The 17,353-nt window shown below is 41.7% G+C and overlaps 1 protein-coding gene across 5 annotated transcripts in view; it reads left to right on the forward strand.

Annotated features, from left to right (window-relative positions):
* Window positions 1-17,353, forward strand: part of SHROOM2 (shroom family member 2) — a 131,511-nt gene that overhangs the window by 79,274 nt on the left and 34,884 nt on the right. For 2 of the 5 annotated variants that reach the window (XM_049834069.1, XM_049834070.1), the window contains exons 3-6: window positions 3,354-3,458; window positions 5,763-5,894; window positions 11,207-13,856; window positions 15,834-15,937. In XM_049834069.1, the coding sequence (XP_049690026.1) occupies window positions 3,354-3,458; window positions 5,763-5,894; window positions 11,207-13,856; window positions 15,834-15,937 (2,991 nt within the window). The remainder of the gene's footprint in view (window positions 1-3,353; window positions 3,459-5,762; window positions 5,895-11,206; window positions 13,857-15,833; window positions 15,938-17,353) is intronic. The other 3 variants (XM_049834071.1, XM_049834073.1, XM_049834072.1) reach the window with 2 other exon arrangements.

Consider the following 17,353-nt stretch of genomic DNA (forward strand, 5'->3'; position numbering starts at 1 on the left):
CCCAGCACATGCAGATTTATAAAAAATTCATTAATGAAGTGTTGGTATGTCTGGCCTAGTGTTATTTTAAAGGAGGTGAGGTGAGAAAGCTGGGAACTGTGAAGCTGTTTGGGATTTATAAGGGGACAAGCAAGGGCACCTGTGCTGTCACTACAAATTCTTGAGATTTTTCTCTATGTGGACTAAAAAAACAATGGATGAGTGGCTTGCTGAGGAGATCCCAAAGACTGAACTCCTCATAGTTAACTTGCATGGCTGGCACAGGGCAACGCTGTTCATAACTGGCTGTCTTAACAATGTATGCGAGGATTTTTTTTTCCGTAAGACAAACAACGCATGATTTGGTTTATCTGGCTTTGAAAGAGTCCGAGGGCACCTTGTGAGAGTACGTGCAGTGTCCGAGCGTGCTTCTTGTTTGAGAATGCCAGTGGATTGTGCGTGTGACCTTTAAGCACGTGTAGGTTTCCATTTTATCTCAGCACTTCAGCCTTTCCGCGTTTCCTTAGCGTTGCATCCTTGGCGTGCAGGCAGGGCACTCTTGTAGCCGTTTACCTTACAAAGAAATTAGGACAAATTCCTGGTTGTAGGCAAGGTTCAAAATAACTGCAAGTAGTTAGGGCCTCCTGCTGCAACTGTGAAAATGTGAAGTTGGGCTATTTTAAAAACAAAGTGCTGGAGAGAGGCTTTGCTTTACTGCTGGAAAGTCTTGAGTTGCATCTTGGTGAATGGAAGGAGAACAACTTTATTCTGATAGCTGCTGTTCAGTTTAAGTATATTTACTGGTTCCCAAATTCTGGGGCTTGCAGGGAAGTTGTACAGACTGTTCTGTGAAACAGTGGTCTGCAGCTTTGCGAACAAAAATGTTCTGTAGAAACTAAAGTGTCTGACAACTGAATGTTATTTTAAAGAATCTTTAAATGATCACTACAACAGTTTTAACTCGGAGAATTAGTGCTGATGCTGCGAAACTGTTCTTTGTAGATACGGGTCGGTTTTGACTGAGGCCACTGACTCATCCTTAAGTTAGGAAAAATTGGGAACTCTTGTCTAAACCTGGGTTTTGTTTCCTGGTGCAAGCTGAACAGTAGGAAGGAAGCATTGCCTGTGCAAGGACTGCCATCAGCTGCCCGCTTGCGGCTGGATGTGCCAGAGGGAGCCCTGACTAGAAAAGATGACTACTGATTCGAAGCGGTGCCGCCAATCCTGCAGCCGACAGAGAGGGAAAAAAAAAAAAAAAAGAAAAAAAGATCACCATGCGATGTTTCAGGGCCACAGAACAGCGTGCCGCTTTAATGTCCCGGGGAGGGATTAATTAGCATGAGAAATAATCACAGTAAGAGGGAGCGAGCGCAGAGGGGAGCTGCAGTTGAGTGAGTGGGTCTCCACAGGAGGGGCCTTCCCTGTCAGGAGCGGGGTTCCCGCCGGGCGGGGCGGGGGCGGGGCCTGGCCGTGTCCATCTCCTTCGCGGGGGTGTCGGGCCGCGCGATAGTACTCCGGAGGGGGGGGGGTGGTGGTGGTGTGTGTGGAGATTGAAACCGTCCGTGGGACGGATGAGCTCAGCCATTTTGAAGAATTGCTTAGATTTAACGTGGAAAGTAATGGTACAGATCCGTAAATTTGGGGCGATGAATGACGTGAAATAACGGAAGATAGCCTTTAAAAAGGGAAGTGACTGAGCAGTCCTGGTTAAAATGCCCCATTAGTATGACTGTTCATTTTCGGGGTTCCAAAGTTTTACCTGAAAAATCCCCTTAGGAACTGTTCGTTCCCTTGTTTGTGAGATGGGCAGGAGCGGCTCCATGTGGGTATGTTGCCGCTGCTGGTATTAAAAACACTCCTTTGAGCTAAAGAGAAGGGGCCAGTAATGAGGGATGAAAAGCCGGTTTTCTATTTCAGAAATACAGTGCAGCCTCTGTCGTGTGTAGCTGCCGCTAGTTGCAGTGACAGATTTGCAGCCTTGCTGCAGCCAGGCCTTCCGCCTTTGTTGACTCAGCAGAGGGCTGGAACGAAACATTAACAGACAAATAAATCCCAGCAGTTGCTTTCCGCCTGGACGCAGGCCCCTGGAACCGCCTGTCCTCCTTATGCTTCGGGACTCCAAATGCAAAAAACCCTGTATGATAGGGTTACAGTAAGGGTGCTCTTTGGTGGATGAGAATAAAATGAATTCCACTGGGCGGCGGGGGGGAATACATGCCTCTGTTAGCGTATCTGCCAGCCTTTTATCTGAACGGTACCTACAGGAGTTCAGAATGGGTTTGAAAACAGAGGAGATGGCTCATATTCATTGATATTGTTGTATGCTGAGGTAGTTCAGTTACTTTATTCGATTTCCTGTCTACTTTTCACTGTTAAGACATTTTCTGACTTTTGTTGTTGTTTACAGATAAGTCTGCTTGTCCAGTTTAATTGTTTTCCTTTGAAGTACATCTTTTCTGCCCCCCCCCCCCCCCCCCCCCCGTCAACTCCCTCAGTATTGCTGCAGCAGTCTAAACCGGTATCTCTCAGCTCTACAGCCTGTGAAATTGAGAGTGTCTTTCTTAATGACTTCCAAGCAGTAACTATAAAAGGACAGATTTATTCTGGAAAACTGCATTGAAAAGGTTGTTTTATTGCTAGAATATTTGCATACACATGTAATTGAGACCACTATCTTAACAGATTGCTTATAGTCAATAGAAACTGGTTTTTTACCTTTGTATCATATCTTCAGAACTTATCAGCATTTTCCTTCCAGCAGCTTTTGTAAAAGCACTGGTAGAAAGACAGTCTCAGTGAAATGCTTTTATTAATGCTTCCATTAATGCTAGAGGTTTTCTGGGTTGTAGGTTCAGATGATCTCATTCTGTCACTCAGAATTAATACAGAGGTATTACATTAGAATATAAATGCTCAGCTTCCAGCATCTTTAGTTGTCTGCAAAATATTCATGTTTTGAGTCTTTTAATCTTTTCTTTTCAGTCCTCCTACCCATTTGTGCTGAGTTTTGGAATCAATATTCATGCTGTGCTCCACTCACTAGGAAAAATCGTTTCTTGACATGCAGGATATAGTAAATGTAATTAAATTATGAGAGTCCAGCAGAAAGCATTGTTGACTATGCACAGTAAATTAATTTTTAGTCATGTTGCAGACTTCAACGAAAGCAGGTGTCTACATGATTCCATCTTCTAGGTATCCCACCAGCATTTTTAGGCTGTTCAGACTATTACGTCTAAAAAAAAGAAATCTGAAAAATATATGTATCCCCAAATAAAAAAAAAATGAAACAGAACGTGTAAGTTCTTTTCCACTTGACTTGCTTCATGTCACAACTCAGTCTAGTATGTTCCTCCCTTTGCTTGGCTGCTAAGGAAGATGAAAGTGGTGGTGGATATTGTAGCACAGAAAATGCCATCTGAAAATGATGTTCATGTAGCGAGAACCTATCTTATGAAGATCTTGAGAAGTTCCATGAGGTACAGTACTGACTTTACCAATGCATTCCTTCTGTTCCTTCCCTCTGATTGGATTCCTCCTACCATTTGCCAAGGCCATAGCAAACTTGCAGAAGCCCTCTTCCCAACCTTAATTTCCTTACGCTCCAAACATTGCCTTGTATAGTGCTAGTTTTCTAGTCTTGTGTTTCCTTAGTGGTGCATCATAGAAAAGTAATTGTCTCATAGTAGATAAACCTTTTTGCTGAATTGATGCCTAAGAGGTCTGTTGCATTTGCCTAAATGGGTATTTGTGGTTTGTGAGCTGGTATCAGTATCTTTTAGAGGTGAGCTGTGGGGAAGAAAAGCCCTTCGATGTTCTGTGCAGCTGAACAGTGGAATGTTTTTTTTTTTCTATACCTGAACACAGGCTTGGGGCATGCAAGGACTGTCTGGAGCCCATCATCGCATGGCTGAGCAGAATCTTTTGCACTTGTTTGCTCTGAGAGTATTGGGGCTCTTCCACTCACTCTCTGAATTTCATATCCTACCAAGAAGAACATAGTGATGCTCCGCTTAACTGTTTTCTCTTCCATCATGCTGGGAAGAGTAGGCTTTTGTTTATGGAAACAATTACTTCTTTTTTTTAGTGACAGTAATGATGCTACACTTCTTAGTGAAATTACAGCTTCCCTGTAGAATTATTATTCTCCTTTTGTAATCCCGCATGCAGAGTTTGGAAAGGCAATTCATCATTGAATTCATAAGATCTTTCTGAATGTGCTGCAAAAAGCCATGTACTCAAATTTGACCTGTTTTGAAGATAGGGGGTTTATAATGAGCTTTAGTTTTGTTCTCTAAATCCAGTGGCTGTCTGATAATCCAAATTTATAAAAAAGGGGGAATGAGTAAAAAAATGTAGAACTGCCTTTAGAGTTCAAGCTGAAAATAGGGAACAGTTTCTCAGCTTAGTAAATGACTTTCCTAACTCAGACAAATTACTTAACATTGCAGTAATAAACTTCATAAATACATAAGTGAAATACATAAGTGCATAAAAAACCCCTCAAGAGCTAAGGTCCTATAAGCCTTTGTTTCAGACTGTGACTTGGAAGGATGGGATTTGTCTCACCTTATACCTTGTCTAAATTTTAAATTACACTTCCCCCAGGATGAGCCAAAGAGAAGGGCAGGATGAATTACCTTCAGGAAGTTTCTGCTTCGTTCCGGGGTGACTGAGAGGGTCTAGACAAATGGCCTGTGCTCAGCATCTGCTCACTGAAACAGAAGTAGCTGAATTCCACCCAAAAGGCTTCTTTAACATTGCGGGAAAAAGAATGCACTTATTTAATGAGTGCCAAGAGGTGTTACAAACAGCAAGCTCTTGGAAGAAAGTGCAAGCTGTTGTTACTAATTCCTGAACAGAAGGAAGGGGCAGAGGACTGTAGAGCAGTTTTGCAGAAAGGTTTGCAAGCTACAAAGCTCTAACAACTTGCTGTTGTACTTCTTAGACAGGATCTCTTCAGTTACATAAGCATGTACATTTGGAGGTGATATCCAAGTAGGTATTTGGGGACTTAGATGAATTGATGAACCATTTTTGGAAAAAAAAAAAGTTTGTTTTTTATTTCTTCAGAAAACAAGCAACAAAAAACCCAAGGCAAACAAAAAAACCCTGCATACCTGGGGTGCCAAACAGTTCAAGACCTGGAGCAGAACTTGGCTGAAGTTAAAATTATTAGTTACATTACTCTAACTTGTGTGGAACAATGTACATGGCTTTATTCCTTCCTGTCATTAAGTGTTTTCTTCCCACCTCCTCCCATAAGCACGTACCTACAGTACAACCTTGCAAAGCCCTACCGTACTGTTGTCTTCTTGTAAATGCCTCGTAAGTCCCAGTATTAGCTTTAACTGTTAAAGCTCTGGATGCATGTCCAGTACTTTAAAATTCGTTTGTCTGTCTCCACCCCTCATAAAAACCACCCCACCCCCAAAATACACAAAATTAAAAAGCCAAAAAAACCCCCCAAAACCCACCCCAAACAATCAAAAACCAAACAAACAAACAAACCCCACCAACAACCAAAAAAAACCCCAAACCTGAGCACAGACCTTGGAGAGTATTGATGTTTCCCTGCATCTTGAGCATTTTAAAGGAATGCTGGTGGCTTTTCAAAACTGCCATGCATGTAGAAAGTTGTCTCATTTGCTGTCATTTAAAGTCATTATGCCTCTGTCTTATCTGTATAGTGTTTGACTACTGCCCTGGTAGATTTTTTGCTGCATGTCACTTTACTGAACTGTTTGCATTCAACTAGTACACTCTACCTCTCTCGTTTTCAGAAGAAATGACCTAGCCTGCAGGCCTCACTCCTGGCACGCAACCAAATTTACAGAAAGTCAACCTGAGACAGCCACGTCACATGTTTCCTCATCCAATGCCTGCACTTCCTGGCACTCGCGCTATCATGCAAGGTGAGTCTCTGCTTAAGTTACATGCATTAAGCTCCAACAGCGAGACAATAATAATGTAGGTCGTGTCGTTGAGTGTTTTTTAAAGCAAATACAAATACAGAATCGTTGTGTTACACATCTTTAGTATTGACTGTCCTTTCAGTGCTTGAAGGGGGAGCGTGGGAAGTTTGACATATGGATGAATGGATTTCAGAAACAGTATGTGATATGTGCGTGTGATTGAAAGGTAAGAAACTAGCTTTAAAGGCAGTCAAAAGGTTATGTTCCTTGTTCTGCATTTCCTTTCAGTGTCCACTGGTAAAATCCTAAGTCTTTATAAGCTAAAAGAAACCATCAAAATTAACATACTTAAAGTGAAATAGTAAAGGGAGAAGAAATTGAAAAATACTGTTTCAGGCTATTAAAAAGCCTTTTCCTAAATGTGGGGTGCAGAATGTTTTAATGTTGGACTTTAAGGTATTACTGGTTTTATTAGTTAAACTGTCTTTCTGTAATCTGATACAACTGTGCTCTTGCTTGTGTAGAGAGGTAGTAAGACCAATGATTTTCAGTCCTATTTAAAGCGCCTTAATATTTGTTAGGTCTCATCCAGCACAAGGGAAGAAAGGCTGGCACCCTTGTGAAACTTTAAACTTTTAGTTAACACCTGTTTGTGTCTGGTTACAGGTTCTTGTTTGTTTCTTGCTCATAGGCAACATTTTCAGGAGGTTTTGTTTTGTTTTGTTTTTCTTTTGTTGCTTTTTTCTTAGTTCCCATTGGGCCTTAGTTACACTGAGCATTAAAGAAAATGAGTCTGATACGCAGTCCCAGTTTGGAAAATAGACTTGTGTTTTCTATATTTACTGCTGTACATTCTCTGTCATTATTTCTTGATGTTAATTTATTGTGGTAGTTAAAACAGAAGAACATTCATACTTTAAGGTTTTATTTTATTTTTCATGTATTTTTTACAATCATTTTTACATCATTTGTTTTCTTTGGAAGCCCTCTACTGTTTTTGAAATAACTTGCTATATGCCCTTGAATAAAGTATGTATGAATGTTAACATTTAGACAGAAAGGGGGTTTTTTTAATGCATTTTGTAATACTTCATTAACAGAAGTTTTAGCACATTATATTTCTCAAATCCTTAATTATAATTGCTGCTGGTTTGCACTGATTTAGAGAGTTTGTATTTTAATTTCATGTAGATGGGCTGAATTAGATTTATAGATTTGAAGACAGTAAAAGTCCTTGTACATAGAAGCAAAATTCAGAAATTTCTAAAAACTTCTAGCGTCCTGGTTGCAATGCTAACTCAAGAGTATTTCTACTTTCAGCCTACTGAGTCTTCTGGCTGAGCTGTAAATCAGTATATGCTTCCTGATGGTTGTCCTTGTACCTTGTGAAAGTAAAATACTGCAAGACACATGTCTCAAAGTGTGATTTGATAGGAGCTGGGTGAATCACAATATTTAAAAAAAAATAAATACTAATTTGGTTCAAGGCCAGTTTGGAATGAGCTTTGGGCAGGAAATTGTGCATGTAAAGGAAAAAGGGGAGGGGAATAGAGCAGTCCTCTCCCCCCATATATCAGAAATAACAGCAACTGCTGGTAGACATCAGTATTAGTAAAAAGGGCAAATTCTGCTTTCTTAGATGCTGCCGAAAGAGTTAGTGGCTTTAGCACAGTCTAATACCAGGTTTCCCAGGGCACTGCCATCCTGAACCCCTTGGCTGCCTTTTCACCACTTGAAAAGTGATGTACTTGCAAAATTTGTCAGTCCTGGTGTCTGTTGCCCAAGACAGTTTCAGTGGCAGAGCTGACTTCAGACTGTGGCAGCTGGAGGCCCCGCATTCCTAGAGTGCCAGCCCAGGGATTTGGGTATTTTGAGGATCCCAGTTGCAGAGGGGGCTTCTTCGGGCTTGCTCATCTGCAGAAAGAGAAGGTGAGCAGCTTCAGAGGCTCTCTGCTTTCAAAGTACAATCCACAAAATCAAGAAGCACCCTGCACTCTAAGTCAAGCACCAAACTGAACAAGAGACACAGTAATCAGTACCTGAAAGCAGCAGTATGCAAGGAGATTAATAGAGATAGCCTGAGGAGGGGGTGTTTCTAGCCCAAGGATTCCATCCTTGAGCTATTTCTGGAATTTCTTGTCCTTCCTTGAGATAAGCATTTGAGATTTGGTACTGACAGCCTAAAATCTCTTCTGAATGTGCCTGCCTGCATTCCCTCTGTGAGTGTGAAAACTAAACCACTTGTAAAACATGGAGAATTCTATCAGGGGGAGAGATGCTTTTGCTCTCTTCCAAGTAGGATATACCCAGATTTAGGGGGGGGGGGGGGGGGCGCTGGGGCGCAGCTGGACAAAACAACCCTCCAAAAATTGTCCTTACTACCTAGGTAGGTGCTAGATTAAGCTATGGATAATTTGATTTGGTTTGGGGGGGGGGGGGGGGTGGGGAGTGTTGGCTCGTTTTGGTGGAGGTTTTTTGCCAGCCTACTGGATTTGGACCTTTGAGAAGGTGCATGAAGCTAGAGGAAGACAGACAGACCAGAAGAGCCTGTACCAGTGTAGATGGGAGAGGGGGTAGTTCTGGAACCCAGGTCTCCACATCCACCACTATACGTGTATTTTTTATCATGCGACTTTCATTCAAAAACTGTAAGCTATCTTGGGAGCACTAGGCCAGGTCTAGGGTGCCTCTCACACAAGGCTAGAGGGTGAGACCTTGTAACCTTTTGGTGCCTTCATTTCCCTCTGTGAGTCTTCTGCTGTCCTTTTCACAGAAGTCATACCGTAACAACATGGATGCAGACTTTTTTCCTAGCCCAGCCTAGACTAAGGCTGAGTGCACTTTTCTGGGAGGTGTGGATATGAACTATCTTAAGTTGCTGAAAGTTTAGACCCTGCATTTTCTTCCAGTAGGATATACTATAATAGAGGATCTTATATTTTTTGTTTTGTTTTGTTTTTTGAGCCCCTGGGTGTGCAGTTGAAACCAACAACCTCTTCTACTTTGTTCTAGCCTTACAGGTGTGGGTGTGAGGCAAGTATGCTTTGAGAAGGCTGCTTAAACTGAGTTTTTGGGGCAATTAGGGTCAGGTACATCTGGTCTGTAATCCCATGCGGTCTGAATGTGGTCTGATTTGCTGAGATGATGTTATTTCTGGGAGGGCCCAGAAGCAGAAACTCATGCCCCAGGGTTGGTGGGGTGCTTCTTGGCCAAAGTGGCCAAGGATGGTGTTTGTAGATTATTCCTAGACTTCACCTGCCAGACTTCAACCAGCAGTGTAGGTGTTTTTTATGAATCCACTCTAAAAAAAGCCATTGAGAGAAGGATATCCTGGCATGCCAGGCTCAGGGAGAGAAATGGCTCTTGAACTCTCTATCATGTCAGGGTTCATGGGAGGGTTGCCCTGCAGTTAAGAACCACAGGAGGCCATGCTTTGCAGTAACACACCACCAGAAACTTTCCTGTCCTCTCTTTGAAGCTTTTGCTGCATCTGCTGTGTTTCCCATAGGTGTTTTCTGGCAGGCCTTTGACCTCTTATGCTGATGATCTCTGCTTCACATTTGATACCAGCAGATCTACATGAGAATTTTAAATTGAGTGTTTCCTGCATAAGTGTCATCTTTATTTTAATTGATGCCCAGTATCTCCTTAGTGCTGAAGAGGGGGGAAAGATATCAGCAATTCATAGCAATATCTGGCTTACATTCTTCATTAACAAAGGAGATCCTAATAATGACCAAGACATTTTTTACATGAACCACAGTATCTGCCTAAGATGACAATTAAGACCTTTTTAAGTATTCAGTAAGATTTTTTAAAATGCTGAAAATAAAAGAATGAAAGAACAAAAAACCCACAAGATGAGGCCAATGCCAATGTATCTTGTTAATAAAATGCTTTTAGAAAATAAGCACAAAGTATACCTTCTCTTATTTCACATAAAGTGCTTTTGAGCATGTTGTATAAAAAAAGTTACAAAGGCTATAGTAATAAGAGGGGAAAAAAAGCAATTGTCATGTTAATACTGAATTCCAAAGAGCTGTTGTTGACCTTTGCAATATTTTTGACAGAAAAAAAGACCTGTATCACCCTCTGTATTTTTTATGTGGACTAACGTAATTTCATTGCTAGCTTTCACAGGTTGCTTTACTGCAGAAGATTTGATAGATGCTTCATATAATTATAGCTACAGGGAAGTAGAATAATTCTGGGATTTCTACCCAAGGGGCTTTGCATGCAAGGGCAAGAATTTGAATTTGGTATATAAAAGCAGGAGGGGCTGCCAGTAAAGTTCAAACAGGGAGATGTGATGAGAATAATTGGAAAGACTATCGTCTCAGCATGAGCGTGTTGGATTGACAGGGGCTGGGTGCTGTGAAACATAGAAAAGAAAGAAAACAGAACAAAACTGATTGGGTAGAAAAACAACAGAAGCAGCAAGATTTTGAAATAGTGTTCTAGGCAAATGATCCAGAGAAAGTACAGTATCAAAGATGACATTTCTATAGAGGAAAGAGTGGCGGAGAGGACTGGTGGCAGTAAGGATTCATGAAGGAAAGTCAGAAGCTTAGTTTTGGCCATGCAGAGCTTACGTTACTCGGGCATCTCCTGACATTTTCCTGTCAGTGTTGTGGATCTGGGGGAATTGAATGACGTTGTAATCTTGTCAACCTGAGAGTGGTTTGAAACCACACTGATAAGGTGCATGTGGAGCCTCAGAACTAAAATGGTGGCATTTGAGGCAAATGTTTTTAGTGAACCTCTGTTTAGAAATGAAAATATTAAATGGATGGGCAGATTTGGATAAGCACAACAAGGGAGTAACTTTATGGGCTGAAGAAGTTCAGGGTGAGATTACAAAAGATGAACAGGGAAGTACATGACTTAAATAGCTGGAAGAATCGGGGTGCCTGGAAAATAAGGTGAAAAAGAAGTTGGTGTTTGTCCTGGGAAAGAGGGAGCCAATGGAGCTCAAACTAAATTAGGCTAAAACTAAAGTCAGCAGAATCAACAAGTTGAAGAGGGAGAGGGGAGCCTTCAAGGAGATAAATGTGCATTACTTATTGCTCAACTTAGAAAGGGAAATTAAGTTGGTTATTAAGGTTTCAAGCTTTGAATCAGTGGCAGAGTATAAAGATAAAGCCTTGACTTCGTGTTCAAACTTCCAATTTTATTAGATTGTCTTGTAACTGCAATGCAGATGGATCTTAACCAATGTTAGTAAAATTGGTGGCTATATACTTATAATTATGTTGTGGCATTTTTTGACTGGTATATTTATGCTGAGGTTTTTTGTTTATTTCCTACCATAGTTGTTCTTCTCATGACCTGTCAAACTCATGGGATCAGTCAAGTCTACATCGCACTTCTGACCAATTCAGCTCTTTGGGAAGTATGGACAGCTGGGACCACACTCCACAAGTAGCCCAGTATGGAAGGCTTTCTTCTGCAAGATCTAATAGTAGCATTGATCATCTAGGGAGCCAAAGTAAGCGGGATTCAGCCTACGGGTCTTTCTCCACAAGTTCTAGCACTCCTGACCACACTCTATCCAATGCAGACACTTCTTCAACAGAGAACATGCTGTACAAAGTAGGCCCCTGGGAGACTGCTAAGCACGGAAATAAGTCTGGCCAGTTCTTGAATGACAGCAGTGGAATAGAGGACAAACCTGGGTATTTGCCAGCTCCCATCCAATATGAGAACAACAGAAGTCCTAGAATAGAGGAACACCCCGATGGCAAGCTCACTAGCTCTGGAAGATCCAGTTTTGGACCTGTCTGGTATGTTCCTGATAAGAAGAAGTCTTCATCTCCTCCCCCCCCACCTCCACCTCTTCGTAGTGACAGCTTTGCTGTTACCAAAGGCCATGAGAAAGCCCATGGCCCTGTGTACTCAGAGGGTGCCAGCACGCAGCACTTTACAGCCCTGAACCGGTCTCAACCCAGGAGTGACTGGAACTTGGAAACTGTGGAGCAGCAGCGGCGGCCCTCCAGAGCATGTGACAGGAGGGTCAGCGGCTCAAATTATAAATCCGATCTCAGTTCAGAACACACTTTTTCTTCAGCTGGTGAAAGGTACAATAGTAATGCAGGAACTGTGAACAAACTGCAGTCATCCTTGTCCAGCACAGATGTTCGGTTTGCACAGCCTACTTACAGTTACCACCACCAGCACCAGTACAGTGATGAAAGCACTTTTTTTCACAATGCAAGAATCTTAGCTGCACCTAAAGATCAGCAACATTACCTGGCCTATAGTGGCATTCAGGAGTTACCTACGGATCATTTTCATGGCTACAGTCCAACCCAAGCCAGTCCGCTCAACACTTCCTCTTCTTCGAACAGTGCTGCTGAACAGAAGCTGGACAACACTGGACAGAGTCGCTATTATTGCGTGACAGCAAAACAGCCTTCTCAGGGAAGCTCAAAGCCACTACAACTCAAGGATGACAGCTGGAAATCGGCAGTGGGGACTGATGCATTGCTTGGGCCTCATGAAAATCCTGCAGTTGTCACAATGGTCCAAAAACCAAAATACTATCTACCTCAACAACCTGTTGAATCCTCACTGAAAGGGTGTGAGAACAGTAGTCATTACCCAGTGGACAGAGAGGGGGATGCTAGGTGTGCTGTAGTAGAAGAAGCTAAAAAACCCAATCATACTGAAAAGTCTGGACAAAAGAAAAACTTTGAGAGCAGCTCTGAGGAAAGTGAAACTAGGTACGGTCAACAGGAGTACGTAAAGGGCTGTGTCCTTACCACTGAAAACAGATCTGCTCAGAAAGATTTTAAGTGGGGGAAAGATGAGAGTAGCAAGATTTCTCCTCAGAAGACTCCAATGTTGCACTCTTTAGCTCAGGAAGGGAAAAAACAGTCTGACAACAGCCCAGAAACAGTAACAGAGCGACAGGCCCCATTTGACACTCACTTGTCTAAACAGGCACGAAGGAGCGATCGTTTTGCAACAACCCTGAGAAATGAGATCCAAATGAGAAGAGCGAATCTGCAGAAAAGTAGAAGCACTGCTACATTAGTAGGGTCATCTGAAACGGAGGAGTGCAATGAGACCTGGAAGCCAGATTCAGCAGAAAATGTCATTGCCTCCCCAGATGCTAACTTTACCAGCACCTACAAAGATCACCTCAAGGAAGCACAGGCCAGGGTTCTGAGGGCGACATCCTTCAAACGGCGGGACTTGGAGCCCAGTCCCGCTGAATATCTCCCCAGGTCACCTGAGCGGAAAACTGGTAGTTACAACTCTTCATTATTGGCTTTGGTTTCTGAAGATGTGTCTGGATTCCTCGAGGCTACACAAGCTAAACCGAACCCTACAGGGAGTGGCACTCATCATGTTTCTCGGATTGGAGCCAGGAAGAGGTTCACAACAGAGCAAAAACTGAAGTCTTACTCTGAACCAGAGAAGATGAATGAGGTGGGGATGTCAGAGGATGAGTGCCGTGCTCATTGCCGTCCAAATACATCTGAAGAAGCCCTGGGTTCGTTTGCAGACAGGTGGAAATTTTTTGAAGAAACAAGTAAGCCTGCATATAGGAAATCAGCACAGAAACCAGCTCCCCACAGTCTAGCTGAGGGGCAGCCTGAAAGGCCAGATAGGAAAGCTCACGGTGGACAAGAGGGAGAGGAGTCATGGTATGAAAGAAGAGGTCGGGCAGCCTCTGTTGGACTTGAAACTGCACATGCTTCGAAAGATAATGCCCACCATCGTAGCAGCAATAAGGCTGCTGATATGATTGTGAAATCTGAACAGCCGCAGCGCCTGGGAACCTTTGCAGAGTATCAGGCATCGTGGAAGGAGCAGCGGAAGCCAACAGAGTCAAGGAGCTCAGGAAGGTACCATTCAGCTGATAATATTCTTGATGCAGGCCACGAACAACATGAGAAACCCCAGTACACCCATGAGAGGTCTAGATCATCCCCTTCTACTGATTTCTACAAACAGGTACAAGTGTCTTTTGCATTATCCTTTAAATTGCCTGAGGTGGGGAGGCAGGAGAGCAGTGGAAGGGGAAAGAGAGCATTTTTGTGAACATTTCCAGTTTAGAAGCACAATGTAGCATTGTGTTTGCCTTTTGTCAGTAAAGGAATAATTGTTACAGGTAGCTCTCAAGTAAAATTAAGAAGATCAAAGTTTGTATTGCACAAGAATTGAATGTAGCAAAGAGCAACTAGATCAAGTAATTTCTTGTGTGTTGTAGCCAGATGGAAGAAAACTTGATTTGATGATATCCTCTTTTCTACAGTAGAGGTGTAGCAGGATCAAAGCAATCTTCACCCAGAGTTATTTCTTCATTGGTGTGGCCGCCTTACCCATTTTAAGGCTTTCAGTTCTCTTAAACTATGAAGAAAAATGTTCCAAGGGGAAATAATATCTACTTTTGTGCAATTTTGTTAATGGTCTAATCATTTTTCCATAGACATCTTCTTTTCTTCTAAACTTGCTTGATGCAAAAGCTACATAGGACAAAACTTCTGCCTAATACAGTTTAGAGATTAAAAATATGCCTGTTAATATTAAAGCTACACTACAGCAACAAGTGAAACTGCTTAGTGTTTCATTTTATGTCAGTTTACTTGATTTAAGATGCATAAATTCATTCCTTAGAGAGATGCCAAATGTCTGTTCAACTTTCAAGCAAATACTAAGTTAATTGTTAACTGAGCGGGGCCAGGGAATGGTTGGCAGGTGTCAGGAGAAGTAAACAGAGAAACAAAGTCTCTTAAGTTCTCTGTTTAAAAGATGTTGTTCAAGCTGCTACAAGATTGCTTGATATGAATAAGGAGTCATAGTGTATTCAACTTGTGTTGAACTTCACCTTATGCAAGAAAAGAATTGAGGCAATGCAGTTGTATCTTATTTTTTCCTTTTTTTTCCTCCCCTCTTGGTAAAAACATTGCATACATACATACATACACATCCACATGGCACCTCTGTGTGTGCGTATATATACGGAGTAGAATGAGAATAGCTCAGAAACAAAGTATGTTGATGTCTAAAAGTTGTGGACTCTTTTTCTTTAAGTTTTTTGTGGCTTTAAGTTTTGGAAAAGTTATCTTTGAATCCTATGCGCAAACTTAACTATGCGGATAATTTACTAGGGTAGAGATTCCAAGCACTGGAAATACTCACCTGGAAGTTATTTTGAAAATTAAATTAAATAAATTATTAAATAATTGCCTACCCAGCAGAAAAATCATCATATAATCTATTCCATGTATGCATTTCTGGTTTATTAGTCAGTGCCTTTGAGTTCAGTATAGGACTCCTGGGGCAAAACGCAGACACCTGTTTAGGCACCTGGAAAATATGGTGATAAGTGCATTGAAGATGCTTACAACAGACTGAAGTAAATAAAGATGTTGTTTCGCATATATGATTCAGATGATTCCAGTGCTAATGCGCAATTAAATTTCCTGTAGGTTCAGTGTTTGTAATGCAAAGCTATTCTTTGGGTGTGGTTGTTTGAAGATAGTGAGATAATAAAATTCTGGAACAGTGATGTTGTATGTTTTACTGAGAAACTAAAGTACATGCTTAGGGATTGAAAAGCTGGTGTGTACTTGCCTCTTCTAAACCATGAGCAACTCTTCTGTAAATTCGTTGCTGCATTTTTTATTTTTTTTTTTTTGTCTTCGCTAAATAGAAGTTGTGAAGGTTTATTTAAGTGTTAAGCTCTTCTGTAGATCAGCAAAGTAGAGCAGTAACTCGAGCACAGCCAGGTCGGTAGTGCTGCGCAGGAGTTCACATAGCATACTGTACTACTTAAAACCAAACAAGCTTAAGACATGCTATGCTGTTGACTTCATGTATATTCAAACAGAGCAAACCCACAAATAAGAGGTTCCATAATCATAGATTTTTCGGGAGTCTGAAACATGATGACTTTGGTGTCTTACTTGTGCTATAAACCATTTTTAGGAAGTCTCAGTTGAAGTAAGGAGGCAAGCAGAGGATTTAAGGGAAGATGGGGAGCGTATTTTCTCTAAAGTTAACAATCTGGATGAAAGGAACTGCACTGTAAGGTAAGTATTTCTTAATTTTTGGCTTTAAGAGATTTCTTACAACAACTTTGATGTGATCTTTTCCTGACCCAAACTGGAAGTTTTGCTATGATGATTTCAGAGTTTTTGTAATGCCTTTTTCCCTTGTTTCCCTCCTTCTCCCCACACACTTCAATGTGCATGATAGAATTAATGTTGGGACTGAAATTTATGGGGACTCTAGGGTGAGCTTGAAGAAATTGTCAAGTGTTGACTGTATTACAGTTTGTTTGGAGCCAGATGATTCTTATTTGTGTGCATGAAAAGATTCAGATATTTTTCATATTTATCAGTTACAGGTTTTTGGTGGGGGGAAGGGAGAGGGCGGGGAGGGAATGCTTGAGGTTTCCCAAAAGAGTTTTCCAGTATTATCTGTGGCAAAGACTGCATGCTGCTGGAACATAGTAGTGCTGTAAATTGGACTTTTCTCTACTTGTGCCTTTACAGAATGCAGTACCTGAACAGAAGCCACCAAAAGTTGTTTTTCCATTTGATTAGTTCCCCTTTTCTCTGTTAATTCATGTTTTAATTAAGCTGTACAATATTTTCAGACCCTTTTCAAATGTATGACTGTATGAACAATGCAATTAAAAACCTTCAACGTCTAGGGGGGTGCCCTCCTCCTGGCCCGCAGTTTGCTGGAGCCGTTGTAATGTAAGCAGTGATTTCAGCGATCGCTGATACTGCGGCTGCTTATGTGGCGTGTGGCAGCTGAACTGAGATGGTGCACACATTGCTATCGCCAGGTTTGGTAGCTCTGGTTTTTGTAACAGGAGAAACACATGTATACGAAAAATAACTTCCATGCGCTTTCCTCAGTTCTGTAAGTGGTATTAATCTCTCAAGGGGAGAGAAAATTACGAACTGTCACAAACGCAAACTCTAGTTGTGGCCGTAAAAGCTTGTAAAAAAATTAGTATTCATTCGTGTGTTTATGCAGTTGTATTTTGCATTGCTTATGGCCCAGCTGAAGACACCATCTGCTATTTTTCTAATTCTTTGTAGCCCTTTGTACTTACCGTAGTGATTTCAAAATGAATAGCCCATGAGGGTGTGAGTGTGTGCGCAAGCGCGTGGAGGGGTGATTGGGCTGGAGGGGAGGGAGAGGGGGAGGCAGCAGCACAATCAGCCAGGAGCAGACAAGCTTCTGTAGGCAGACAGCATCTCTGGACAAGTAAAATTATTTCCATCCACCAGTGCTGAACCCTAGTCACAAAAGCATGTGAATAATACTCCTACGCCAGCATTTTAGCAGTGTTTGTGCAGCACAATTCTTGCTTTATAATCATGGAATCCATGAAAATCACGTGACTGGGCACCAGCTGCAATAACCTCTTTTTTTTTTTTTTTTTTTTTTTTAAGCGAAAGCCTATTTTGACATACTATTTCAGATGTAGT

The sequence above is a fragment of the Accipiter gentilis genome, chromosome 31 (assembly GCF_929443795.1).
Source record: "Accipiter gentilis chromosome 31, bAccGen1.1, whole genome shotgun sequence".
NCBI classification, from domain to species: Eukaryota; Metazoa; Chordata; class Aves; order Accipitriformes; family Accipitridae; genus Astur; species Astur gentilis.